The sequence below is a fragment of the Manacus candei genome, unplaced genomic scaffold, assembly GCF_025592945.1.
Source record: "Manacus candei isolate 608988 ecotype Guabito, Panama unplaced genomic scaffold, ASM2559294v1 h1tg000055l, whole genome shotgun sequence".
In the NCBI taxonomy this organism is placed as follows: Eukaryota; Metazoa; Chordata; class Aves; order Passeriformes; family Pipridae; genus Manacus; species Manacus candei.
In genome coordinates, this window is record NW_026138103.1 from 940,127 (window position 1) to 967,425 (window position 27,299).

Below are 27,299 nucleotides of genomic sequence, written 5' to 3' on the forward strand. Positions count from 1 at the left end.
ATCGGGCTGTGATACTTCTGTTGTGGATGGTCGTGGTTCTGTGGCTTGACAAGTTCCAGAGAGTACTTGTCCAGCCCGATGTTGAAGTCCTTAGCTTTTCCAAGAAGTCTGGTGTGGGTATCTTCACCTGGAAAAAAGTAAAGAGGAGTCTTTGCTCAGCTCCCTTGCTGATGGAATTACAAGGAGCAGAGCAAACCACAGGTAACAGAAGAAAGTGTCCAGCTTTTAGCTGGATAAGTAATTCCATGGATCAGTACATTTATCAAATCCCAACAGCTCCGTGGGTACAGTGTGAGGATGTCCTGGACACCACCTTAAGCACCTGATTTCTGGGTGGGTTTGTAGAGATTTGTCCCCAGGTGACAGTATTTACAGTGAGATTTGTCAGGTGTGCTCAGGTGACCCACTCAGATCCCAGGCAATTCTGCATCAAATTCATTCGGGTGACTCTAAGGAGCCCCACTCAGTCACAGCCCAGGGGCTCCTGAAGGCACCCCACGGGGCTCCTGCCTCTCCCAATCCCGCTCCCTGTCCAAACCCATGGCCACATCAGTCTAGAAATATTTGATATCATTCTGATCTCAAACACCAAGCTGAAGCATTTGAAATGAAAGAAAGAAGGGCAGAGAGACAGACTAAAAGTACAGAGCAGCTTTTACACGAAGACTGAATGGGGTTCCTCAACCCAGAAATCAAATGGGAGACAGGTGGGAGAGGTTGGGAGAGCATGAATGGCCTGGGAAATGGGAATAAGGGACAATTTGTCACGGTTTGTCATCCAACAGGAACCCGAGGGCCTGAAAATGTTCTTAGACAGAAATGACATGTATGTGTAAAGGACAACATAGAAAAGGGGTCTGTGGCAAGACAACAGAGAAGCAGCTTAGGGGACAGAGGTGAGCAAGAGACACATGGCATTGGAGAGAGTTGGATGGAAAGCTCACACGTCACAGACAGCACTGTCCAGGAACACAACTTCAGCCCTGCACATCCACACTGCAGTGGAGAATCAAGGTTCCTCCTTCCTCCACTCAGCAACTCCCAGCAAAACAGGATTCCAAAAATCTCATCCCTGTTTGAGGGCTTTATCCACTTTATCAACCCCCTAAACACTAACTAGTTTGCACTTTTCGTTGCGGTGAAGCTGGGACGGGGCGGTGCTGCTGGAGGGGGAATTCAGGTGGCTGGGACAGTGGGGAGTGCTGGTAGAGGACTGGGGTGGGGGTGCAGGATGGAGGACACCATGCTGGCACCAGGGTCCCCCCAGGGATGGACCAGCACACAGCAACACAGCACATCCAGGACAGGGGCAGACTCAGCCTTGGCCCCTTCTCTGCTCACTTCTGAGCACTGAAACACACGGAGGCTTTGAAAGGAACAGTTCTACAAGTAGTTTGCAGAGCAAGTCTAACGTTATTCTGCTTAGAAAGGGCTCTGCTGTTGGGAAGGACGCGGGGTGAGTGCCCCGTGCAGTGCCCAGCACTCACCTCTGTCGCAGTGCACTGCCAGGGATGTGCAATGGTGCCCGGTCTCCAGCGGGTGATATTCCACTGTCACTTGCTTGGCTTCACCAACATCGAGGGTTCCCGTGGCTGGGCTGGCAGTGAAAGGGCTGCAAGACCAAGAGAGAGATCAGGACTCTTGGGGGAGGTTTGGGGACGATACTTGCAGTCTAGTTCACTTCAGCTGACTTGTGCAAGCGAGGAGCAAAGCAACCACAGTCAGCAGAAGACAGACAGAACACACAGCATCAGAAACAGCTACTGACTCTCTTTGGAGGAGATGCAGCCCTCAGAAAATCCTGTTGGATGAAATGAACTCATCTCCCCCATACTCTGCATGGAGGCTCAAGGGTCTGACTGCCAGCAATCCCAGCAGAGAATGGTTTGGGAAGAGCACAGAGAGGGTTAAGAGCTATTTGCATGACACTGACTGCCTGGGGAATGTCTCTTTTCTGGTTCCCTATAAACCTCAAATGGCAGGGCACTCCCTGTCCTGTGAGATTACAGCCTAGGAATCAAGAGGGAGAATAAAGTCTTCCTTGAAGACCAGAGAATAATGAGTTTAATTTGCAGTGTGGTTGTTTGGGGTTGTTTTTCCCCTTGTAAACATCCTGGTTTAGCCTAAGAAAGGGCACCTCTTATCACATTTCAATGAAAGCTGCTGGAAGAAAAGGAACAATGAAAACTCTGAAGGAGTGCAACTGCAAATTGGAGCAATACAGTGACCTGGACACAGTACCCAAAAGGAGGGTCCTGTTTACAGCCTGAAGGATTCAATCCCAGCTAAATGAAGTGCCATTAAGAGCAGCACATCAAGGGAGCTGAACAGGAGGTTTCTGTGTATTCCCCAGCCATGCAGTCTGGGATTCTGGAGTGTCATCCAGGCTGGTAACTGTTTGCCTGGTCCACCAGAGAAACAAGGGAAATCATTAGGCAAATGTGTTGGTGCAGCTTGGATTTAACAGGAGCAATTTGGCTTTGTCACCAGGTAAACAGCTCTTGCCTGAAAGACACAAAAATCAGTGCTTTAGTGCTTTGGGATAGCTCAGGTGAGAGGTGCTTCTGCCCAGTGGGTTTATTGGCTGACAGTGGGAGGCAGCCATTTCAGAAGGTGGTGGTGCTCAGGAGGGTGCAGACCAACCACTAACGTGTTCCAGCAGTCCCCAGGAAATCTGGGAGAGACAAAGCTCAGGGCTTGCATCCTGCTTAAAACACTAGAAGCAACAGCAGACCCCACACGTCCTGCCCCTTTCCAGCTGTGGCTGCAGTGCAGCAGCTCGGATGCTCTGGTTCCTTTGGGATACTCTTTCCCAACTCTGCCATCACCCAAAGGTGTTTTGCACTAAGACAGATGAGCTGCTTTACCTCTCAGTGCTGAGGCTGTAACAGTCTTCCAGGTTCCCGGTGTTGTGAACCAGCAGAGTCTTCTGGGTGCTGTGGTTGACTGGACACGGCGAGAAGTCCAGCTGGGCAGGGAAGTCCAAGACTGGGCGGGCACCAATGGCTCGGATTGGCACAGAGACCTTTTCCCTTTCACTGCTGCAGACAAGCTGGTGGAAATGATCCTGCAGGAAAAGTAACTGGGACAGCATTGAGGGCATTGAGTGCCATCCTCATGGCAGAAGAAAAAGGGCTGTTTTCTATGACCCTTTGTGGGCATGAATTTTCCTCTTCCACCCCCAAAATGACCACTAATTCATACTAATAAAGGCTGGAGAACAGAGCATGTGAAAAAGCATCAGTTTTGCTCCATTCCAATGGGAAAGAATAAAGCTCTCTGGATCATCTTTTTGTTCCTCTGGTATTTTCCATATTTAAATCCCTTCCACTGAACCTAGAGATGGCTAAACCTCAACACCCCTCCCTGTCAGTTCCCTGCTGTTCCATCTGCCTCTTCCCCCGTGAACGTTCAAGAACAGGCACGGAGGGAAAGCACAGCCCTCTAGGCCCAGCTGCAGGGCCTGGCAGCACCACGCTGTGCCAAGGTGTGACCAGCTCCACGTTGCCTGCCCCCAGCCCAGAGCCGACCTCACAGCACGGGCTGGGCTATAACCAGTGTGCAACAAACGCCCTGGCTTTAGAGAGAACGTTCCTCCCAACTCACCTTGCTCCCCTCAGGGATGAAAAGGATGTTTATAGTGCAAAATGAGCCCGGTGGGATCTGATGGCACACACCATTGGGGCCGACCAACTTGAAATAAGGTGAGCTGTCCATGGTGACCTTCACCAGCCGAGTAACCTGCAGGAAAGACACAAAATGGTGATTTTGCCACTTGTGCAAACAGGAGGAGACCTGGGTGTGCCCTGGTGACAGCCTTCCTTGACCACTTTCCCAAAGGACTTTTAGCTCTGGAGGTACAAGCACAGGCTACACAAGGGTGAACTTGGATCCCTCTGCCTGGGCAAAGCAGCTCGGCCAGAGGCAGTAGGGCAGTGCCTGCTGGGAAGGAAGGTCAGGCACCAGCAGTATGGAGATAGAACACCTGAACCAAGTCACCCTCATTTCAACAAGCCCAGAGAATCTGCCTGCTTCTGCCTGCACACAGCCACGCAGCCCTGTTCCAGAGGGAGAATGTGCTACCTGAAGGCAAACCAGCACATTGTTATGGGGGAAGGAAGAAATGCCCTTCTAACAGACTGAGGTGGAGTGGGGAAGTCCAGCTGTGGGGAGACAGTCCTATGGGCACACCAGCAGAGACCAGACCCTTGGCCTTCCTGGGAAACTGAAGAGAAAAGGAGGAACACAGCGAGACAAAGAGACAAGCCCCGACACAATGAGATGGCAAAGAGAATTGAAATGGGCTGTAAAGAAGCAAGGGGGAAGCACAAGACACTGCCAGGAAAGGCTGGTGCAGAAGATGGGAGCAGTCAGCTTGCCAGAGTGAGGGAAAGCCAGACGGCCCTGCAGGCTGGGCCTGTCAACTCTGGGCTTGAAAGGTTATTTTCTGCCTGGAGAAACATGAGCAGCACCAACTGACAGTGTGGTTTCATTATTAAAAGCCAGACTCAGCTCTCCAGGGGCTCTTGCTGCCTGGTGACTGTGGCCAGGCAGCTGCCAGTGCAGGCAAGCCAGACTGCTGGGCATTCCTGCAGCCACCCTGCTGCCAGTTTCTGCCCTCAGGGGAACACAGGCACAGGGACAGCAAACAGGCATTTGCTAGCACAGGGGTATCAACCCCTGAGCACCAAATCCCATCTCACAACCTCTAAACCAGGTGATTTGGACTCCCTGCTGTCTATTCCCACCAGCTTGCTCTTGGCACAAGAGTCATTTGAGAAATGGTTTCCTTGACTGAAATTCAAAAGGTCTCAGTTTTCCTCTTTACAGGGCAACACAATTGCTGACATTTTTCAACTTCTTCCTTCTCAGCTTTCGTGGGCAATTGCAAAACAATCACACTTTGTTCAAGTGAAGGTGGAAACCCTCAAGAGCCCATTGCTCTGGATGTCAAGTCTCTGAAAAACGCATCAACTGAACACTAAAACCAAACCTGACACCCAAGAAACGTTTTTAAAAGCTTTCCACGTAACACACAAACTCCTCCGTTTCCTTATCCTGTACCTCATAGTTAAGTAACTACCTTTGCTTCCCGTAGTGCCCCCCCTGTGCCCGGGGCCGCACCGGGGACCCAAAACCCGCCGCTGCCCCCTCGGTGCTGCATCGGGGCCGGGCCGTGCGGCCCCCGCGGGTGCTGCAGGGCCGGGACGGCAGCGCCGCAGCCGCCGAGGGGCACCGGGGCTCCCCCGGTCCCGCCGCTCCCCCTCACCCCCCACGGGCAGGACATGGCCGGGGGTCCCCGAGAGTTCCCGCGGGTCCCCTCAGCGAGCGGCGAGGGCTGGGAGGGGGGGCCGGCAGAGGCAGCGCCCCCTTCCCCTCCCGGCTCCGAGGACATTTTGGTTTCCCTCCCAAGGACAAAGGACAAGGAGGAGTGCGGCACTTACCTGGCGAACAGCAGCCCGCTGGCCGGCACCGGGGGCCCCGAGGACGGGGCGCTGCTCCGATGCTCGCCCTTCCCGCGGCCAAGGGCGGCCCCGCGCCCGCCCGGCGAGGGAGCGGCGCGGGCAGCGCTCGCAGCCCCGGCGCCATTGCTGCCCGCCCGTCCCAGCCCCTCTCGGCAGCCCCGCTCGCCCCCAGAGTGCCGGGCCCGACTCGGCCCTCGAGCGCTGCACCCGGGGCGCCGGCCGGGTGTCCCCCGAGCGAGCGGCGGGCAGCGCGCCCGGGAGCCGTGCGGGAGCTGCCGCTGCTCCCCGGCCATCTTGTGCCGGGCGTGTGAGGGAGCCGCCGCCATCTCGGCTCCTCCCTCCCCGCCCCCCGCACAACATGGCCGCCCGCTCGCTCCTCCCGTTGGCCTCGGAAACGGGATGAATTCCCTCCATCGAACAGGATGAATCGCAGCTACTCCAGAAGGAAAAGAAAAACAGCCCAGGCCTTCAAAGCCACAAGTAGAGAACGGAGATTTTTATTTCAAGCAACTTTCAAGCCTGTTTCCATAACGATCTGCATTCTTGTCTCCTGTGTGCAGGGAGCACTGTAGGGCATTTCTCCATTGCTATAGAAGAGTTGACAAAATGATGCATTATTCAGCAAATTGCCACATGCAGGGAAGAGAAACTGTACCTTTTCTTCTGAAATCTTACAAACGTGTATTTTTTTAATTTTTATAGACAGTCTGACAAAGCCCTGAATCCCTCCGTTGTAATGCACCATCTATATAAAAGACCCCTTATATTACTAACTCAGAACAAACTTCTTCATATTTGTCAATACTCGTTAGATATGGGGTCCAATCAATTTTTGCTGTAGTGATTCACCCCACGCTTGGATTAGAATGTCACCTGAACAGAAATAGCTCCTGAGTCAGGCTCATGTTTCCTATGAGCTTTTCTATTTTCTGCCTGCAGTCAATTCACTACAAACTGGCTCCTGACAGAGCTTTACCCAGCTGGGAGAGCTCATCAGCCCAGGGACTAGAGCAGCTCTGGACATGCTGGCCTCCTAAACTCCAGAATCAGCAGCTTTATGTTGCAGGAAAGAGATTTACATGCTGAAACAAATACTCTCTCTCTCTGACCAAGCCATTAACAGTGACAATCTTGCCTCAGCTTAAAACCATTCACAGCTCACTTTTTTTTTTTAATATTTAGTCACAGATTAGTGTTAGAGGGTGAGCTGGGAGAAAACGTGAGCAGTCCAAGAAAACACTGTTTAATAATAATAATGCCTCTAAAAAGAAGCTATCACCTCTCTCTACAAATATGTCTTGGATTAAGGTCTAGAAACATTGAATTTAATGACAAAAGCTGAGATTTTGATCTCTCCTTGTTACTCCAAACACATGGGTCTTAAGTTACTCACCTGTGCCTTTAATTCAGCACTGAGTAATTACATTTAGGTTGGTGGAATCACTCCAGGTTTTTCTTGGTGTGCCTAAACTGAATGTTGTCCTAAGGATTTGGAAGCATATGAAGTGAATTTAGGAATGAACATGTATGTCAGTAGTTGCAAAATGCAACTGAAACGAACTGTCCCAGTCTGTAGAAGGAAAGCAGAGGTCTAAATTTCAAGAGTAAAAGCAAGCACGTAGCTTTGCACATGTAGGTATAATTGCATCAGCATTCCTTGTATTTTCCCCAACACTTCTTCTTCTTTCCTATTTTTAATAATAATGGCAAAAGGAATAATATAAATTTAGGTTCTTGGGTACTTTACCTTTTACTCATCTCCTTCAGGAAAACTTTAAAACCTTTCCATAAAACAGAATATTGGCTATGAAGAGACCAAATGGGAGACTCAAGTGGAAGGAAATAGGTCAAAATAAAATGCATTTAACTGAGAAACTGTCTCAAATTTTCTTGTAATGTGCCACATGCTACTGGTACTGCACAGTGCATTTGAATACTCTGACGTAGTGTGGGAGACAAAGGAAACCAGAGAACACTTTGGGGTGCAAAAATGCATGGGAGACGTAAGTTTCAATGCGTAGGAGCAGTCAAATGCTTGAATAATTCTGAATCAGAACATGCACAGAAATGAAACACTGTAACTTTAATAAATGGCCTTTTTTTTTTTCTTAAACTCCAGTTATTAGGATATTGTGCTCCAGGCAGCACATCAGGTGCTGATAATGAACATTCAGAGACAGGACTTTTGCTGCACGAATGAAAAGTGTTCTGCTCAAAAAATTAATAAAGGACTATCTTCTTGTGTATACATATATATACACACACTGAACAGAATGAAAATTGGAACCAAAAATGAACCTGAAGTCGACTCAGCTCTCGGGGCTTTCAGAGCAGCTTTCCCCACTGCAAGTCTGTTCTTACCCCGGTGCCCCCGCTGAGGGGCTGCAGCCAGACAGGCCCCAATGCCCTGCGTGTGGGGCACAGGCAGGAGGAGCTGCAGCCCCAAGTCTTTCTTCATTCCACTTGCATGCAATAACAGCCCAGGCCTGCTGAGACAGTTCCCAGGTTTTGGTGCTGTGATGGGCTGGGAGAGAAGGCCAAGGAGACCCAGGAGAGAAAGAGCAGGAGAGAGGTGTCCTCAGCAGGAAGGAGCTTCTGGGACCTGTGGAGCTGCTCTAGGGGATGAACAAACTGGGTGAACTTTTGTGGGTGAGGGTGAGAGGAGAGAGTGGTTTGGGTGACATTGTGGAGTGAGACAAAGAGCCCATTCCAGTTGGCTTTGATAACCCTGGAATTCACTGGAAAGGCAGCACGAGAGGATGGAAAGAGTCCCAGAGGTTTGTGCAGGGTCTTGGTGAAGACAGCCCTTGGGCCACAGGCCTTTAGAGCACAGCTGCCAGGCTGGTGGACAACAGGGAGGCTCATCTGCATCTGCTTCTGTCCAAGGGGAACCAAGAGGTTCCCATAGTAACTGACTGTAGTGATGGGAATGTACGATGGTTGCCATGGTAACTGACCACAGCAATGGGACTGTACGATGGTTGCCATGGTAACTGACTGTAGAAACGGGAATGTATGATGGTTGCCATGGTAAACAGCTGTACCAGTGAGTGGTATGATGGTTGCCATGGTAACTGACCATTGAAACGGGACTGTACGATGGTTGCCATGGTAACTGACCATTGAAACGGGAATGTATGATGGTTGCCATGGTAAGTGGCTGTAGCACCGTGACTGTATGACTGTTGCCATAGTAACAGACCATAGCAATGGGAATGTATGATGGTTGTCATGGTAACTGACTGTAGAAACGGCAATGTATGGTGCTTGCCATGGTAACCGACTGCACCAGTGGGAGGTAGATGATTGCCATGGTAACCGACCATAGCAGTGGGATGGTTGCCATGGTAGCTAACCGTAGCAATTTGAATCTATGCTGGTTGCCGTAGTAACTGACCGTAGAAACCGGAATGTAAGGTGGTTGCCATAGTAACCGACTGTACCAGTGGGAAGTATGCTTGTTGCCATGGTAACCGACCGTTGCAACACAACTGTATGATGTTTGCCATGGTGACTGACCGTAGCAACAGGAATGTATGATGGTTGCCATGGTAACCAATCATAGCAATAAGAATGTATTATGGTTTCCATGGTAACCGACAATAGCAATGGAAATGTATGGTGGTTGCCATGGTAACCGGCTGTACCAGTGGGAAGTATGGTGGTTACCATGGTAACTGACCGTAGCAATGGAAATGTATGCTTGTTGCCATGGTAATTGACCGTGGCAATGAGAATGTATTCTGGTTGCCATGGTAACTGACCATAGTGATGCCAATGTCTGGTAGTTACCATGGTAACGACCACAACAATGCGAATGTGTAATGGTTGTCATGGTAACCGACCACAGCAATGGCAATGGCTGATGGTTGCCATGGTAACCGACGATAGCAACGGGAATGTATGCTTTTTCCCATGGTAACTGAGCATAGGAATGGGAATGTGTGATGGTTGCCATGGTAACTGACCGTAGCAACGAGAATGTGTGATGGTTGCCATGGTAACGTAGTGTAGCAATAAGAATGAATGATGGTTGCCAAGGGAACTGACCGTAGCAATGAAAATCATGAAAATGTGTAATGGTTGCCATGGTAACTGACCTTGGGAATGGGAATGTATGCTGGTTGCCATGGTAACTGAAAGGAGCAACGCAACTGAATAATGGTTTCCATGGTAACCGAATGTACCAGTGTGAATTATGATGGTTGCTGTGGTAACTGACCTTAGAAAGGGAATGTATGATGTTTGCCATGGTAACTGACTGTAGCAATGGGAATTTAGGATGGCTGCCCTGGTAGCTGTGATTTCCTCACACTATGAGCTCGACGTTTTCATCTGCAAAAACATCTGTGAGTGCCCAGAGATCTCCCGAGATGGGCTGGAAAGGTCTCAAGCACATGACCACTAGAGAGGGGCTAAGGAGCTGTGGCCTCGATGGTGTGGAGACTGAGGACAGTACAGGACAGACCTGAGAGGGCTTGAAGGGAGGATTTAGAGACGGTGGATCCTTTTGTCAGAGCAGAAAAGAGCATGAGAAAGAAAGAATTAGTGCCAAGTGTAGCTGGGGAGGTCCCGAGTGGACTTGAGGAAAAAGGAATTTCACTCCATGGGAAACGCTGCAACACATCCCCCAGGAGGAGTGTGGATGAGCCCAAGGCTTTGTGTGTGCAGGAAGAGCCAGGGAGGACGCAGAGATGTCAGTGCAGGAAGGTGCCAGCCAGGTGGGGCAGCCGGGGGGATGAGGACAGCCTGCAGGGAAAGGGGCAGGGCATGGACACCGTAGGACAGCCTGGGCTGGAGAGGAGACAGGGATGGGGAGAAGCTGAAAGGTCCTGACAGAGCCACCTTCTGCAGGCCTTTGGCCATGGCTGCTGTCTGGGCCCCTGATGCCAGGAGGAGGGGAGTGCCCCTTGCAGCCCTGGGGCCTCATGGCCTCCTTGTCCCTGCTCAGCAGCCTGGCAGGTGCCACCCCATGGGCCTGCCCTTGGCATTGCACATCCCACATGCCAGTGCCCCAGGAAGAGCCCTGAGGACTGAGGCAGGGACAGGATGTCCCTTCCCGGGGGCTGGGGGTCAGGGCTTGGTCCTCTGGATAAAGTAAACAACTCAACGTTTCTTCAGCATTAGAGCCACCTTTCCCTTGCCTGTCCATCCTTGTCATCACTGTCTGCAGTTTTCTGCTCTAACTGGAACCTGGGGACACGTTCTCAGTTGTGTCCCTCAGTGAGACTCATTAGCACTGCAAGAAACCTCAGTGTTTCATTCTCATTTTGACTTCTTGAGAAATTGTTTGAACTTCCTCTCAGGGACTGAGTCTCATGTAAACAACATCAAACCCCCCGAGGGTCATGAAATGCCTGGGGCTGTTGCTGTGCTGCTGAGCTGGGCCGGGCTCCTGGCACACAGGGAGCTCCTGGCAAGCAAGAAGAGCTTCAAAGAGACAGCTCTGCTGGTGAGCAGCTCCTCTGCACAGCCCAGCAGGGCTGAGGGCACTGCCAGGCCAGCTCAGGGACACCAGCAGGGCACAGACAGAGCTTCAAGGGGCTCAGCACTGGCAGGAGGGCTGAGAGCTCCCTGCAGGAGGAACCTCGGCAGGGTGCACACAGTGAGTCTGTGGCTGCAGGGCAGTGCAGGGGCAGCTCCTGGAGGCATCTCCTAAAGCTGGCCCAGCCCCAGCTGATGGGATGGGTGAGCAGGGGCTGTTTTGGGGCCCTTTGGAAGAGCTGTGAAGCCGGGGGTGCAGTCAGGGGTGCCCAGGGCTGTGGGGCAGAGCAGGGTCCTGCAGCCCAGGGCGCTGTGCTGGGCAGGGACTCTGCTGCCTGCCAGGGGCAGCTCTCAGCCGGCCCGGGGAGCTGCTGCCAGGGCTGGGGCACAAGGGCTGTGGGCAAGGAGCAAACCTGGCAGCTGAGGGAGGATCTTTTCTGCGTCTCGCTGTTGCAGGGTCAGACCTGCTCACAGCTCCACACCACTACACCTTATTGAATGGAGAATGTTTTGCAAAGCTCACAAAAGACAAGGGCTACAGGAAAGGAATTAGTCCTGAGGCGTGTTTCCTGCTTAGGCATTGTAGCACAGACATTGTTCTCTCAGGTCAGGAGGCTGCACTGAAATTCAAACTCTTTTACTCTCAGAGATGAGTATTTCAGGCAGCATCAGAAATGAGCACAGCACCCTGGGCAGTGCTGAGCCTTCCCTTGGGGGTGGGCACTCTCCTGTCCCAGCCCTTGGCTTCTCTGCAGGAGGGCTCCTGTCCTGCTCTGTCCAGCACAGCTGCACCTCTGGGCTGGCACAGGAGACACTTCCCAGGGCTGCCCTTTCCAGCAGCTCTGCCCTGCTCTCAGCACAGATCTTGGTGGGGTTTTAAAGATGAATCTGTGTGTGAAGTCCTCTTCAAGGCAGCAAGAGGGAAAGTGCAGGGCAGATGGGAAACAGGCTGAGAGGCCCTGCAGCTCTCCTGGCTCTGCAATAAGCAACAGAGAGCTCAGCCCTTCTGCCTGTCCTGTCTCAACACTCTTCAGATTTGTCACCAGAAAAATTTGCCCCTAAAAAACACCCCCCAGTGTTATGACTGTAAACAAAAATCTCAGTCAAAAATATTTCAAGGACACACTGTGCCTCTCTTCTGCAGCTCAAATTGCTCCAAGACAACTGTACAGGAATTGAATTTTTCCATCAAAGTTGGGTTCCATGTGACATCCCCTGGGATCATGAGAGCTGTCCCAAACCAGCTCCATGTCTGCACTGCAGCAGAGCAAAACTGAGTCCTTGGCAGCACCATGGGCAGATCTCCTGCTCCTCACAGCACCCTCAGGGAGCACAAAGCAGAGAAAAGAAATGCCTTGACTTGGAGGGGATTTCCCTGAAAACTGCACTGGCTTTGCTGAGAGGGGGCTGTCTTAACTTCTCCCTGTCATTTCATGTTTCTGAGCAGTGTCCCTGTGCTGGGAAGCAGCAAATGCCCAAGAGCAGCTCCCTCACCCAGTTCCTCCTCCTGGCATTGGCAGACAGGCGGGAGCTGCAGCTCCTGCACTTCTGGCTCTTCCTGGGCATCTCCCTGGCTGCCCTCCTGGCCAAGGGCCTCATCCTCAGCGCAGTAGCTGCGACCACCACCTGCACACCCCATGGGCTTCTTCCTGCTCCACCTCTCCCTCACAGACCTGGGCTGCACCTGCACCACTGTCCCCAAAGCCATGCACAATTCCCTCCAGAACACCACAACCATTTCCTGCACCACAACCATTTCCTGCTGCACAGCTGTTTCTCTTTGCCTTTTTCATGTCAGCAGAGTTTTCCCTCCTCACCATCATGTGCTACGACCGCTATGTTCCCATCTGCAAACCCCTGCACTACGGGACCCTCCTGGGCAGCAGAGCTTGTGCCCACATGGCAGCAGCTGCCTGGGCCACTGGCTTTCTCTATTCTCTGCTGCACACAGCCAATACATTTTCCCTGCCCCAGTGCCAGGGCAATGCCCTGGGCCAGTTCTGCTGTGAAATCCCACACATCCTCAAGCTCTCCTGCTCACGTTCCTACATCAGGGAAATTGGGCATCTCTTGTTTTCCATCTCTTTATCATTTGGTTGTTTTGTTTTCATTGTTTCTCCTCTGTGCAGATCTTCAGGGCTGTGCTGAGGATCCCCTCTCAGCAGGGACGGCACAAAGCCTTTTCCACCTGCCTCCCTCACCTGGCCGTGGTCTCTGTTGTTATCAGCACTGGCACATTTGCCTACCTGAAGCCCCCCTCAACTTCCTCCTCATCCCTGGATCTGGCACTATCAGTTCTCTACTCAGTGATTCCTCCAGCACTGAACCCCCTCATCTACAGCCTCAGGAATCAGGAGCTCAAGAACACCTGAGAAAAATGATGACTGGATGCTTTTCAGGAGCAATAAAGTGCCTGTTTTCTGGGGCATAACATTCAGAAGGGGACTCCTTCATTGCCCAGCCTTCCTGCTCAGGGCACTCATGGAGGTCATCTGGTTCTTCTTGCAATAGTTTTCTGTGTAATGAAATATTATTTTGCATCTGCCTTCTAATTTAGTGTCTACCCATTGAATTGGACCCAGAGATGTATAAATGGTGAATTGTGCTCTCTGACTATTTAAACAAAGTAAAGGACCCTGCAGTGCCTTCTTTGTCCAAGAACCTTCTTCTTAGCTGTTCCCAAAGGACAGCACACTGCAGGACAGGGTGTATTTGCAAACGGGAAGGGGACAATAATCCCAGCCCAGCAGCACTGCCAGGGAGCAGCAGTGCTTGGACTTTCTAGAGCTGCTCTCTTGCCACTTCCACACTGTCCTCCTGAGCCCCTTTCTCGCTGTAAGGCCTGAGTGCTCTCTGAGCACAGTCCTGGGGGGTGGAAGCCCTTGGAGCACAGGCAGGGACAGGCCCTGGGAACTTGTGAAGCAGAGCTGGGCTCCCTTCCAGCATCTCCAGGATGCTGTGGGATCTTCTGAGGCCACTGCATGGACTGGGTCACTTCTTCTGGGACCTTGCTCCAGGGTTGCAACTCTCCTGCAGTGTCACCATGACACTGCTGCTCTCTGCTTTCCAGGTTCCATTTTCAGATCCAGTCTTCCCCTCCTGTTCCCAGGGACATCCTGTGAGTGCTTCAGAGCTGCCATCCTGGGGCAGCTCCTGCCCAGCGTGGGCAGGCACAAGGTCTCTCCAGCTGCTCCTCTCCCCTCCCCAGTGCCACTGTTTTCTGCAGCCTCCTCATCCTTGCCCAGCACAGCCCTCCTGGCACAGTTGGACACAGCCCTTGTTCTACCCCCTCCTCAGGCACCTGCCCAACCCCCTCAGCTCCAGCCTGATGGCCACAAACCTTCAGGGCAGGGAGGCACCGGGCAAAATGCTGAGGGAACCTTTCAGCTGCACTCAAATCCAGTTGGAGGGGTTGGCCTCGAGGAAGAAATCAATTCTCATTTTCCAGAACCAGCAGGATAACCTGTGTTGTGTCCTGGGCACTCCTCTGCAAGTGTGGGCTATGGAAAAGGTTTTGGTGTCCGGGCTATTGAGAAGGCTGGGCAGTGTCACTGGGAGACCTCTCCCAAACCCTTGGAAAGGCCAGAGCCATCCCAGAGCTTCCTGCAGCCTTGGCAAAGGCAGACATGGAAGCAGTCTGCAAACAGGGCAGCAAGGAGGGTTGGCAGAGTTCCACACTGCACAGGCTCAGCAGGGAAGGGGATAGGGCAAGTCCTCCTGCAGCCATTGCCAGGCATGGGAAGGACAAGGCAGGGATTGCAGAACCCCTGTAAGAGGGAATAGAAGGGGATGTTTTGTGCCCAGACTTTATCAAGGCCCTTGACATGGTCTCCTGTGGTCTCCTTATGGCCAGACTGGCGAGAGCTGGACTGAAGAAGTGGAAGATGTGGTGGGTGGGAAGTTGGTTGAATGAAGAGTGTCAAATAAAATCCATGGTACAAAGTCCTCTTGGCAGCAACTTTCTGGTGAAATCCCTCAGTGACCATCTCTTGAACACCACTAGAGAACATCTTTATTATCTCTCTGTACAATGGGACAAAATGTGTTTTCAAGTCCTTTGTGAATGATGCCAAATTTCAGAGAGCCCTTGAGCAATGTGTCCTGGTTTAAAGACATTTATTGAGGTGGGAACTCCAATCAAATTAACTCACTCCCCTTTTATTCCCCACCAGTACAAGGAGACAAAATACAAAGGGGTATAAGTGAAAAAAATAACAGTTTACTGTTGGGGAAGAAGAAAACGACTGGCAGAAATACCAGGCTTGGAGACAGATCTATAACCCCTGAGATGACTAATCTACACCGGAATGGACACTAATACACTGGAAAAGACGTTTATTTACCGGATGTGACTACCATTGGACTGACAGTTTTTCCCCAGTTTTCCCCAGTTTATTGTTGTACTGTCCTAGTGTTGTATGTACCCCAGCTTGTTGTTTTAAAAATCATATCCTCCATATTGTCTCCTTCTTCCCTCACAGTTTTCCCGCCAAAACCTGTTGTTCTGCCCTGTTTTCCCGCTCCTCTGCCTGCTATTGGCTGCTGTTTGGTGCAGTGCAGAGGTAGCTCCTATTGGCCCATTCTCCTGGTGACACCCAGACTCCGCCCATCTCTACCCTGTTGCCCTATCCCAAGAGTCCCTGAGCTGTCAATCCTTTACTCCTCCCCTGTCCTGAGTCCAGCCCCTGTTCCAACCCTCTGTAAGTCCCTGCTTGTCCTAATAAAGTTGGCATTGCTTCACGAGACCTCAGCTGTGTCAAGACCCTGATTTGCAGTGCCCGGTCCCATTTTCCTTTCCCCCGCGGGCCGTGGCAGTTCACTGATGAGAAATAGAGCAGCAAAACCAGCAATCCCAACAGAACAGTTCAAAGAACAGCAGAGAGAGAAATTGCTTCCTCTCTGCCCCCCTGCCCCAACTCCCTTTTGTAAACAGATCAAAACAGGGATCAACACGTGCCTCCCTTCCCCCTTTTCCCCCTGAATGAACAAAGAACAAAAAACAAACCAAGGAAAGAGGGGGCAAAGCCAAATCTGGGCAAATCTCTGGTCTGAGATCAGTGGTGCTGCCCAAGAACACGCTGACTCCAGAGGTGTCCAAGCGGGGCAGAGCCGGCGACACCGGTCCCTGCGGCGGCGGGGGGGAGGCAGCGGCTCTGCTTGATTCCATGGAGTTCTGGGCAGGCACAGGGGGTGCCCTGAGACTCTTCAGTGTCACTATGGCCCCTTGGTTCCATGAGATTCCCCAGTGTCCCTGCATTCCTTTGGTTCATGAGGCCCTGCAGTGTCACGGTGCCACTGGATTCCGTGACATTACAAAGAATCAGAACGGCCCCTTGATTTAAGGCCAACTGCACATGGGGCTGACTTGGGGGGAGTGTTGCGCCAACATGGTCCCAGCTGCCCTCAGGACGCTCCCAGTCACTCCCAGTATGACCCCAGCCGCCTTCACTGTGAGCCCAGTTGCTCCCAATAGGATCCCAGTTGTGCCCAGCATGGTCCCAGTTGCTCCCAATTGCTCCCAGTGGGATCTCAGTAGCTCCCAGTTGCCCCAAGCGTAGAACCACTTGCTGCCAGTATGATCCTAGTCTGATCCCAGTATTATCCCAGTACATATGATCCCGCTGGATCCAGTCTGGGTCTCGGTGTATCCCGGTGTCCCCCCTGTCCCCCCACCCCGGTGTCACCCCCTTTTCTCTCCCCACAGAGCTCCTGAGCCGGCAGCGGCCACAGCCCCTCCCCAGAGCCTCGGGCCCAGCCTGGACCCCCCCCATCCCTGTGAGGATTTTGGGGGGTCGTGTGTCCCCCCCTCCCCTGCTGTCACTCTGCCTCCACCTGGCTGCTCCCAGTGATCCCAGTAAAGCTGCCCAGTTCTCCCCTGTCCTGGTTATTGGGGGCAGTGGGGGTGGGTCTTGGAGGGTCTCTGTGAGGTGGAGTTGAGTTTGGGGGGGGCAGAACCGGCCCAGGATGGATCAGGAATCGGGACCCCCCCGGTGTTTCCCCAATGTCAGCCCGTTCTGGGGGGGCTTTGGGAGGGCACCTGCCCCTCAATAAAGCACCCAGCTCACCCCAAAAGGTGCTGGGAACTTCCCAAAAACCTCCCCACAACCCCTCAAGGACCCCCAAACACACTCAGAGCCCACCCAGGACCCCCCCCAACCCCTTTTCTGGGGGACTTCTCTGGGCACTGGTGGTGCTGGGAGCCCCCCCGGCTGCGGGCGAGGAGCTCTCGGGTGAGCGGGGAGTGGGAAGGGGGAGATCGGTGGGAATAGGGGGGTCAGAGGGGATAAAGGGGTGGTGGGACCCCAAACTGAGTGGGAGGGGAGTGGGACCCCCCAAAAGTGGACGGGGAGGGGCACTGAGGTTTGGGGGGTGATGAGAAATGGGTGGGAGAGGTCAGAAGAGTGGGGAAAGGGAAGGGTGGGACCCCCAAACTGAGCATGAGGGGCTGGGGAGTCTCCAGATGCCAATGCAGTTCTCAAAGCACAGCCTGGAACTCAGGAACTCGCAGCACAGGTTGAGGAGAGGCTGGAGAGAGGGGGGAGCTGCAAGAGCCCTGAGAGCCTGGAGAGGGCCGCGTGGAGAAGGGGAAGCCTGGACAGTGGGGACATCTGGGATCCCAAGGACAACAAAGTGGAGAACCTGGAGAGGGGGAATGTCTGGGAATGTGGCACCTCGAAGGCAAGAATCAGAGAATTTGGAGATGGATGGAACCATCAGGGGATTCATGTGGGGTGGAAGGAGCGGCCAAAGCTCTTCCTGCAGGTGGGGCACTGGTAGGGCTTCACTTACTGGTGGGTCTCTTGGTGTCTCGTCAAGTTAGAGCTCTGGGTGAAGCTCTTCCCACACTCCCCACACTTGTAGGGCATCTCCCCGGTGTGGATGTGGGTGGGTGACGAGGTGGGAGTTCTGCTTGAAGCCCTTTCTGCAGTCGGTGCAGTGGAAGGGTCTCTCATCCCTGTGAATCCGCTCATGCAGGAGGAGATTGGAGCTGGTGTGAAACCTTCTCCCACATACTCCACACTGGTAGGGACGTTCCCCGGTATGGATGAGCTGGTGTTTGCGGAGGTGGGAGCTCTGGCTGAAGCTCTTTTCACATTCCCCACATGGGTAGGGCCATTCCCCAGTGTGGATGTGCTGGTGTTGGAGCAGGTGGGTGCTCTTCCTGAAGCTCTTGCCACACTCCAAGCACCTGAGGGGCTTCTCCTTGCTGGGAGGATGATCAGAGACCACCAGCTCAGAGCTCCCCCTCAAACTCTGGCCGCCTTCTCTGGTCTTGGGGGCATTGGGGGGTCAAAGGGATCTGTGTGGGGAGGGGATTAAAGGGAAAATGGGGGTTAGGGGACATTTGGGGGGGGGGTTAATTGGGCCTGGGGGGGAGAGGAGGGGCTGCACCACGAGCAGGTGAATCCTGAAACCCCCCTGGTGTCCCCAAGGCCCTCTTGGTGTCCCTAATTCCCCTCTTGAGAGGATGAGCCAGTGAGCCTTGAATTCCACTCCATCCACTCTTATGACTGCATCTTACGACCGACCGCATCACAGAGTTTCCCTTCGTTGGCCAAGCTGCAGGGAAGCCCTGCTTCAGCACCACTTGCCCTGGCCGTGGAGCTGCCAGGTGGGCACTGGAGCCCTGTCCCTGCTGACAGCAGCCCCTGGGGGGTTGCCCCCTCCATCCCTCCGTGCCGTGGCCCCTTACCCACGCCGATGCTGCCGTAGCCCAGGTGGGGCCCAGGTGATGCTGTTCGTTCACTCACATGCCCTGCAGCCCCCTGTCCACGCCCGACACCCACCACGCCGGCCACTGTGGCCCCTGGGTCATAGCTGGGGCGAAGGGACAGGCCTGTCAGAGGTGCAAAAAAGGATGCAGCTCCCAAAGCTGCTGGGGGGGGCAGAGTGGGGGCACAGGGCTGCCCCCTCCCCGAGGTGCAGGTAGCCCACCACAGCCCATGAGCCTCTGTGCTGCAGGCAGAATCCACAGCTCAAAAACACGCATCCTGATGGGCTCAATCCTGCACTGTTGGGGGGCAGCTGCCCCCTGCAGCACTGCTCAGGGCTCCAGCCTGACCCTGCACCTCCAGAACCCATCAGCTGCCTCCCCAGGTCTCACCCACAGAGCTGGGCTGGAGGCCGGCAGCTCCCAGGCTTCCTGCTGCTTCCAAACCATTTTGCATATGGCACATTGGAGCTTTGTGCAGCAAGGAGGAAAGACAACGTCCCGGCCTCATTTTTAAACTGCAGATTTCTTTTTATTTTTAGATCTCGAAAAACTCTAAGAAGTAAGTGGAGACATCTCAGGTAAATCGAAATCCTTCATCCCCTTGTTTCTGTGTCCCCGGTTCTCCCCCTGCTCACGGTGCTGCAAACCAGGGGCTGCCCCAGGCTCGGGTCCCAGCCAGTGTGGGCAGAGCAGGAGGGATGCGGGGCCAAGGGACACTGAGTGGAGCAAAGCCTCTGGGGTAATGGCAGGTTTCTCCACTGCCACGTCTCAAAGTGCTTTAAGTGTTTTCCTGCCTGTGCAGCACAAGCAGATACATGTTCCTGAGTGCAGAACGTCCCACTTAGGGCCAAATCCTGCCTGTGCCCGGGACAGGCTCCCGCACGGCACTGTAGAGCTGAGGGCATGCCAGGCTCCCCGAGGGGCTGAGGGGAGCTGGGGGACACGGCAGGGCAGCCGGGCAGGGGCTGGGGGAAGGGGCTGCAGCCTGGGTTGAGGCTTTGCTTGAGGCCCCCCCAGGCTGACACGTGTACAGGGCTCCCCGGGTCCATGTGCTCACCCCAGCACCCATCAAAAGCCTTTCTTGGGGGGGATCTGGGCACTGTCTGGAGCGGGCAGCTGCCTGCCCTGGCCTGGCTGCCCCTGTCCCGGGGCTGGGGGACGCATGCGGGGTCCCCGCAGCTGCCCGCCCACCCCGGGATGCGGGTGGGGGCTGGAGGAGACATGCAGGGTCCCACCACAGCTGCCCCCCGCATGCAGGCGGCACAGAGCCGCGGGCGATACCTGGAGTCAAACTTTTTACCATCTTTAAAGGTCCCATTGTAGTGCTAGCAAATGAAATCCCCCATCTGTGCCTCCCGCAGGCAGATTTTGGGGGTATAGTATCTGTCTATCACCACGTCTTCCCAGCGCCGGGGCCCCCAGGATGTCCAGGAGGAGGAGGAGGAGGAGGACGAGGCAGTGGCTGCCCAGGGCCATGGCCATGGCGCTGGGGCTGCAGCAGCAGAAGGGCCTGGCGGGGGGAAGGCGGAGAAGGGGGGTCCGGGACGCCCCTTCCCTGCCCAGGACGCCCCTTCCCTTCGCTTTCCCTCCCTTCCCTTCCCCTGCACCCGCCCAGCCCTGCCCTCTTGGAATTTCTCTAGACGTGTCGCTCATCTCCCTCTCCATGTTGGAGGACCTGAAGTAGGCACTGCAACAACAGAGGATGAGCTTGTGAGCCTTGAATTCTACCCCATCCACGCTTATGATTGCATCACAGAGTTTTCCTTCCAGGCGGAGCTCGTTGGCGATGCTCCAGTTCCCTTCACTCATCTCTCTCTCTGTGTTGGAGGATGACTGTCTGGTGGGTGCTGAGCTATCCCCCACGTTGCAGTCAGAGGCAGTGGCCCTCGCTGACGCGTGTGGAACACTCTGGTGTTCCTGCAAACATCCAGTGCTGAACCCACTCGCTGGCTCTCTTACGGGTGGGTCCGTTGGTGTTTGGACAAGTGTCCACTCTGGGCAAAGCTCTTCCCACACTCCCCACACCTGTAGGGCCGTTCCTCAGAGTGGATGTGCTGGTGAGTGAGGAGGCTGGAGCTCTTCCTGAAGCTCTTCTCACACTCCAAGCACCTGAAGGGCTTCTCCCTGCTGGGAGGCTGCTCAGGCTCCACCAGCTCAGAGCTCACCCTCAAGCTCAGGCCGCCTTCCCGGCACAGGCTGGCTCTTTCCTCCTCAGAGCACCATGGGCTGGCTTTGGAGCCCCTCCTGTGGGAGGATCTCCGGCCCTTTTCCTCCCCGCTGCCTTCCTGCGCCGGGGAGCCCTTCAAAACGGCCTCTCCCACCAGGCTCTGCCGGGGGGATTTGTCCTCCGGGCTCTCCGTCCTCAGCTCGGGGCCTGGGGCAGGAAGCAAGAAGGACAGGCAGGGGATTTGCCTCTGGCCCACAGGGAAGGCCAAGGACATCCCCCCAACTCCGGCCCCGGCAGGACGGCGGCGGCAGCGGGGTTGTCCTGCAGCCGGGGCCATGCTCGGCTGACAGAGCCAGCACAACACCCGCCCAAGGGCCACTGACTTCCTCCTCACCTGCCTGGGGGGCCCAAGGCATCTTCCTCTTCCTCGCAGCCTCCTCCTCCATCCGCCCAAGCTTTGGGAAGGACAAATCCTGATGGGGGGAAAACAAGGGCTGAGCACGTTGGCTTGGGGGTTCCTCCTGCCCAAGTCCATCTCTAGAACTCATCGGGCATCATAAAAACCTCCAAAACAGCAAGAATCAGCCCAGAAAAATTGAAACCACCCAGATTCAGGCAAAAATCCCTTTCAGAAATAGCAAGCAGTGCAGGAGGAGCCTCCCAAGCAGCAGTTGCAGGGCAGCAGTGACCGACTTGAGCTGCCTTTGGTGCCCAGGAACTCCCCCCACACAGCCCCTCTCCTGCCCCGAGGGACCACCAGAACAGGGGGAGCCCAAAGGACTGGACTGGAGGAATTGAACAGACATTTTGGGGCCATTTGATGGACATTTTGCAGGGGTGGTGCACAGACTAAGGGAAGGAGACCTGTGTGTTCTAGCAAAGAATGGGAAGGGGGTGGTGGGGGGTGAAGTTGTATTGAGTCGTTTGGGGCCTGGCCATGATGGGACTGGTGTGGAATAAGGGCCAGAATGTGCTGCTTTGGGCCGGGGTGGAGTTAATTTCCTTTGCAGGGGCTGGTGTGGGGCTGTGGTTGGGTTTGTGCTGAGCACAGGCTTGAGAACACAGAGGTGGTTTGGTTAGTGCAGAGCCTCCCCAGAGCCAAGGCCTTTCCTGCCCCTGGCACAGACACACTGGGGAGGGGCTGGGGGTTTGTAAATAAATCCTTGTGTTTCCATTACTGTCCTGAAGTAGGTACTGCAACAAGAGAGGATGAGCTTGTGAGCCTTTAATTCCACACCATTCACGCTTATGATAGCATCACAGAGTTTCCCTTCAAGGCAATAAAACTACTTCTGAACCAGCAGAGTCTTCTGGGTGCTGTGGTTGACTGGACACGACGAGAAGTCCAGCTGGTCAGGGATATCCAAGACTGGGCAGGCACCAATGGCCCGGATTGGCACAGTGAGCTTTTCTCTTTTGCTGATGCAGACAAGCTGGTGGAAATGATCCTGCAGGAAAAGAGACTGGCACAGCATTGAGGGCATTGAGTGCCATCCTCATGGCAGAAGAAAAAGGGCTGTTTTCTATGACCCTTTGTGGGCATGAATTGACCTCTCCCACCCCCAAAATGACCATTAATTCATACTAATAAAGGCTGGAGAACAGAGCATGTGAAAAAGCATCATTTTTGCTCCATTCCATTGGGAAAGAATAAAGCTCTCTGGATCATCTTTTTGTTCCTCTGGTATTTTCCATAATTAAACCCCTTCCAGTGAGCCTTGAGGTGGCTAAACCTCAACACCCCTCCCTGTCATTTCCCTGCTGTTCCATCTGCCTCTTTCCCCCCGTGAACGTTCAAGAACAGGCACGGAGGGAAAGCACAGCCCTCTAGGCCCAGCTGCAGGGCCTGGCAGCACCACGCTGTGCCAAGGTGTGACCAGCTCCAGGCTGCCTGCCCCTAGCCCAGAGCCAACCTCACAGCACGGGCTGGGCTATAACCAGTGTGCAACAAACGCCCTGGCTTTAGAGAGAACGTTCCTCCCAACTCACCTTGCTCCCCTCAGGGGTGAAAAGGATGTTTATAGTGCAAAATGAGCCCGGTGGGATCTGATGGCACACACCATCGGGGCCGACCAACTTGAAATAAGGTGAGCTGTCCATGGCGACCTTCACCAGCTGAGTAACCTGCAGGAAAGACACAAAATGGTGATTTTGCCGCTTGTGCAAACAGGAGGAGACCTGGGTGTGCCCTGGTGACAGCCTTCCTTGACCACTTTCCCAAAGGACTTTTAGCTCTGGAGGTTCAAGCACAGGCTACACAAGGGTGAACTTGGATCCCTCTGCCTGGGCAAAGCAGCTCGGCCAGAGGCAGTAGGGCAGTGCCTGCTGGGAAGGAAGGTCAGGCACCAGCAGTATGGAGATAGAACACCTGAACCAAGTCATCCTCATTTCAACAAGCCCAGAGAATCTGCCTGCTTCTGCCTGCACACAGCCACGCAGCCCTGTTCCAGAGGGAGAATGTGCTACCTGAAGGCAAACCAGCACATTGTCCTGGGGGCTCTTGCTGCCTGGTGATTGTGGCCAGGCAGCTGCCAGTGCAGGCAAGCCAGACTGCTGGGCATTCCTGCAGCCACCCTGCTGCCAGTTTCTGCCCTCAGGGGAACACAGGCACAGGGACAGCAAACAGGCATTTGCTAGCACAGGGGTATCAACCCCTGAGCACCAAATCCCATCTCACAACCTCTAAACCAGGTGATTTGGACTCCCTGCTGTCTATTCCCACCAGCTTGCTCTTGGCACAAGAGTCATTTGAGAAACTGTTTCCTTGACTGAAATTCAAAAGGTCTCAGTTTTCCTCTTTACAGGGCAACACAATTGCTGACATTTTTCAACTTCTTCCTTCTCAGCTTTCGTGGGCAATTGCAAAACAATCACACTTTGTTCAAGTGAAGGTGGAAACCCTCAAAAGCCCATTGCTCTGGATGTCAGATACCACCAAGGCATGGCCAAAATCAGGGGACAATCCTCAGCACGGGAAAATTCCCACCATCTTGCAAATCCAAGGTGGTGAATCTGGATGGGCCACAGCTGCTACTTGCTCTGCTGTAAACCATGGGGGTTACACCACTCTGCTCTTCTTCTAGCACAGTGTTAAAGCGCCACATCCCAGCACTTACCTTGTCTCTATTCCTCAGAAGCAGGGCCGTTTCACAGACCTTGCCAAGGACATAGTTCTGAAACACCAGCTCGGATGGGACAGGCTCAAGCAAGGTCTTGTTCCGGTCAGGGGATGAGAACTGGAGAGGTGAGAGAGAGCAGGGAGAGGTTCAGCTGCTGGGAGGAAGGTTCGTGAATGCCTCTCCTCTCTTGATCCCTGGTGAAGGACAGGCTCTTGGTGACTAGGTCTGCCCAGCTGCCACTGGGGGAACAGTAGCTCACCCACCTCTGCTCTGAGCTGATCAAAAGCTGCTGGACCACACTAAGCAGGCTCAAGCTGAGCAGCTCTTTTGGCAGGAGTTTCTCCAGCTTTCCTTCTCCAAAATGCCAGGCAGCGCTTACCTCCAGCACAGCCCTGTGCTAATGGGGTCCCAGAGCTCTGGGCACTCACTCAGCACTCAAGCAGTAAGTGAAACTCAAGAATTTACATCAGACTCCATAGGAAACAATTTTGGGGTGACCTTTACTCTGAGGCAGGGAGACTGAGGCCCACACAACTCCGGACTCTAGAGCTTAGACAGCAGTAAGAAGAGAACAGCACCAGAGAAGGTTAAGGGCAAAAAGAAAGTACCACAGTAGATAGGGATAGGACAAATAAGGTGAGTGCTGCATGAGGATAAGGTTCAGCTCTTTTCCCAGCAGTGCTGGAGTTGTGTTAGACTGGGAGGAATTCCCTCAGGCCCTCAGCCTTCAAAGGCCAGCACTGCCACTGTGCAGGGAATCCTATGACTCCCAGCATTTTCCAGTGACAACACCAAAGCAAGAGGTGGCTCTTTCAGTGGGACAATGGAAAATGGCAAGCTCGTGCCCTTGTGTCCTGCCCCAGCCTTCCCCCGCTATTGTGCCTTCGCCATGGCAGCTAAACTCCAGCAAACCCCACCAGCTTCAGCAGAAATTATTTGTGTTGGCTTAGCACAGATCAGGACTCCAGCATCTCACTAGGAGAAAACGTTTTGCCTTTGCCCCAGCAGAAGGAACTCCACCACCAGCAGCAGTTTGCAACGACAACAGGACCCGGACACTGAGGGGTTTCAATGAGCTGGAGGCAAGGCACGCAGCCTCTTCAAGTGTCACATCAAACAGCAAGGAAAAGGGCAGGAAAAGGCTACCTTGGAACTGGAGTTCTCACTCGTGCCTGGGGGCCGGACAGTCTTGGGCAGCTTTGTCTCCTGAGGGCTGTCCGGCTTCTTCCTGAGCCTGAGACCAACCTCCCTGAAGTCAAAGATGGTCAGCTGGAAGGCAAAAAATCCAGCAAGAGCCTCAGAAATGCCCTTGTTTAGGAAGGCTTTTCTTGTTCAAGTGGCTCTGATGAATCATTTGTGATCACAGCCACCAGGACAGTCCTGGAAGTCCTGGACCTGCTGAAGTATTAAACATCACAAAATTAATGGTATAGAGCAGAACACACTTGCTCAGCCACGCTGTCATCCTGATTATCCTGCCTATGCCCTTGGGGGCATTTTTGGAGCCAATTTACACCTCTAATATTTTTTTCTCTCCTGGAGAGAGAACTGATTCTGCTTGCACATTGTAATCCTTTCAGAAGAACTTTTCCCCCTAGTTTTCCTCACTTGTTGTTAATACTTTTTTCCTCTTAAGTTTAAAAATTAAAACCTTTGCTCTGAAAGAGAGCGAAGGAAGAATGAAGAAGCTTCAAACCAAGGAGAAAACCCTTAAAATCCGAATTTCTGTGAACAGCACAAAAAGTCTCCTCCCGCTGCATTAATGCCGCCTCACGAAATGGCGATGGCCTCTGCAGGCAGCTGCCTAAAAACACCCACGGCTCCTCGGGAACACAGACATGCTATTGTTATATTTTTTTTTTCCCCCTAAAGATTTAATTTTTCTCTCTTTACATTCAGCCCCTCGGTGACTCCCGAGAGCCCTCTGCAAAGCCATAAACTGACTTTGGGAGGAGCTTTTGGACACCCCCGGGATCCTCCCCCGCGCTGCCGTGGGGCCCGTGGGTGTGTGAGGGGCTGAGGGGTCGAGCGCCTGGACACTGATAAATAAACATCAGCAGCAGGGACACGGGCCCGCCCCCGCCGCGCTGCGCAAACGGCGCAGGGATACGCAAACGGCGTAAGGCGGCGCCGCGGGCGGCACAGGAGCGGCGCTACGCAAATTGCGTAAGGGGCCGGCAATGCCCACAGCCCTACTCAAACAGCGTAAGGAGGGAGCCGGTAATGGCAATAGGGGAATTCCGTCAGTTCCGTAAAGATACGCAAATGGCGCAAGGGCCCTGCCCTCAGCGCTACGCAACTGACGGGAGGGCCACGGTGGCTTCCTGAGGGCTCGCGGACCTTTCCCACTTCATTCCAGTCCTCTCCAAAGGGCTCCCACTTTGTCCCAGTCCCTCCCTAAGGGCTCTCAGTTCCCTCCTAAGGGCTCCCAGTCCATCCCAGTCCCCTCCTAACGCCGCTGCCCACAGCCCTACGCAAACGCCGTAAGGGGGCGCCGGTAACGGCAAGGGAGGGGCGCTACGTAAACTGCGTTGGGCTACGCAAATGGCGTAAGCGCCCTGCCCTCAGCGCTACGCAAATGGCGGGAGAGCCCCGGTTCCTTCCTCGGGGCTCCCAGTTTATCCCAGTACCTCCCAGTCCTTTCCTAAGGGCTCCCAGTTCATCCCCGCGTTCTTGCGCTTCCAGAATTTTCTCCCTCCGCTTCCCAACTATAAAAGGGACTTTCTGTGCTGAACACCGAGCCGGGAGCACTGACGGGCTCGGCGCAGGGGCCCTGTGCTATTTGATTTCTCTACAGTTCATAGTTTTATAATGAAGGGGGAAGGGTTAATAATCTGTCACAAAGGACTGGAGCTCTCAGAGCCAATTAGTCCTCCAGTGAACCATTTAGCTGCTGAAATAAATCCAGTCTCAGGCACGCAATGAGCAGGATTCGAGACAGAAAAGCCTGTGTGGGTACGCAGGGCATTGAGCTCGTGCAGATTTGTCCACAGGTGCAACTTGGTACATTTTAGTACCGAGTGCTTTTGATACACGAACTGGCCACCGAAACTCTCTTGGGTCAGAACGTGCAAAGGTGGGACAGCTTTATCCAGAACACGTAGACCACACAATTTCTCAAAGCTGGATCAGAATCTGTGCCAGCCTGTGGTGGAACCATGAAAGCCACCCCCAGGAGTTGCATTTCCCATTGGGATATCAGGTGGGGACAAGTCCCTGCCACAGGAATGGAAAATCCATGGTGGGGTGGGAAGGGCCAAGATGCTGCCCTGGCAGAGAAGGGGGGATGTGCCACTGCAACATCTCCCAGCAATGCTGCTGTGGGTGGAAAAACACCATTGAGGTGGGAC

At 53.9% G+C, this 27,299-nt stretch overlaps 1 protein-coding gene across 1 annotated transcript; it reads right to left on the reverse strand.

Moving 5' to 3' along the window:
* Nucleotides 1–29: 29 nt before the first annotated feature.
* Nucleotides 30–26,612, reverse strand: LOC127477604 (uncharacterized; the record flags this gene model as incomplete). Its single annotated transcript, XM_051802110.1, has 7 exons — nt 26,580–26,612; nt 25,894–26,102; nt 5,445–5,931; nt 3,607–3,741; nt 2,868–3,082; nt 1,488–1,612; nt 30–127 (listed from the first exon to the last, which is right to left on the reverse strand). Coding segments are annotated over exons 1-7 (1,302 nt in total), but the record flags the coding sequence as incomplete, so codon positions are not given.
* Nucleotides 26,613–27,299: the final 687 nt, after the last annotated feature.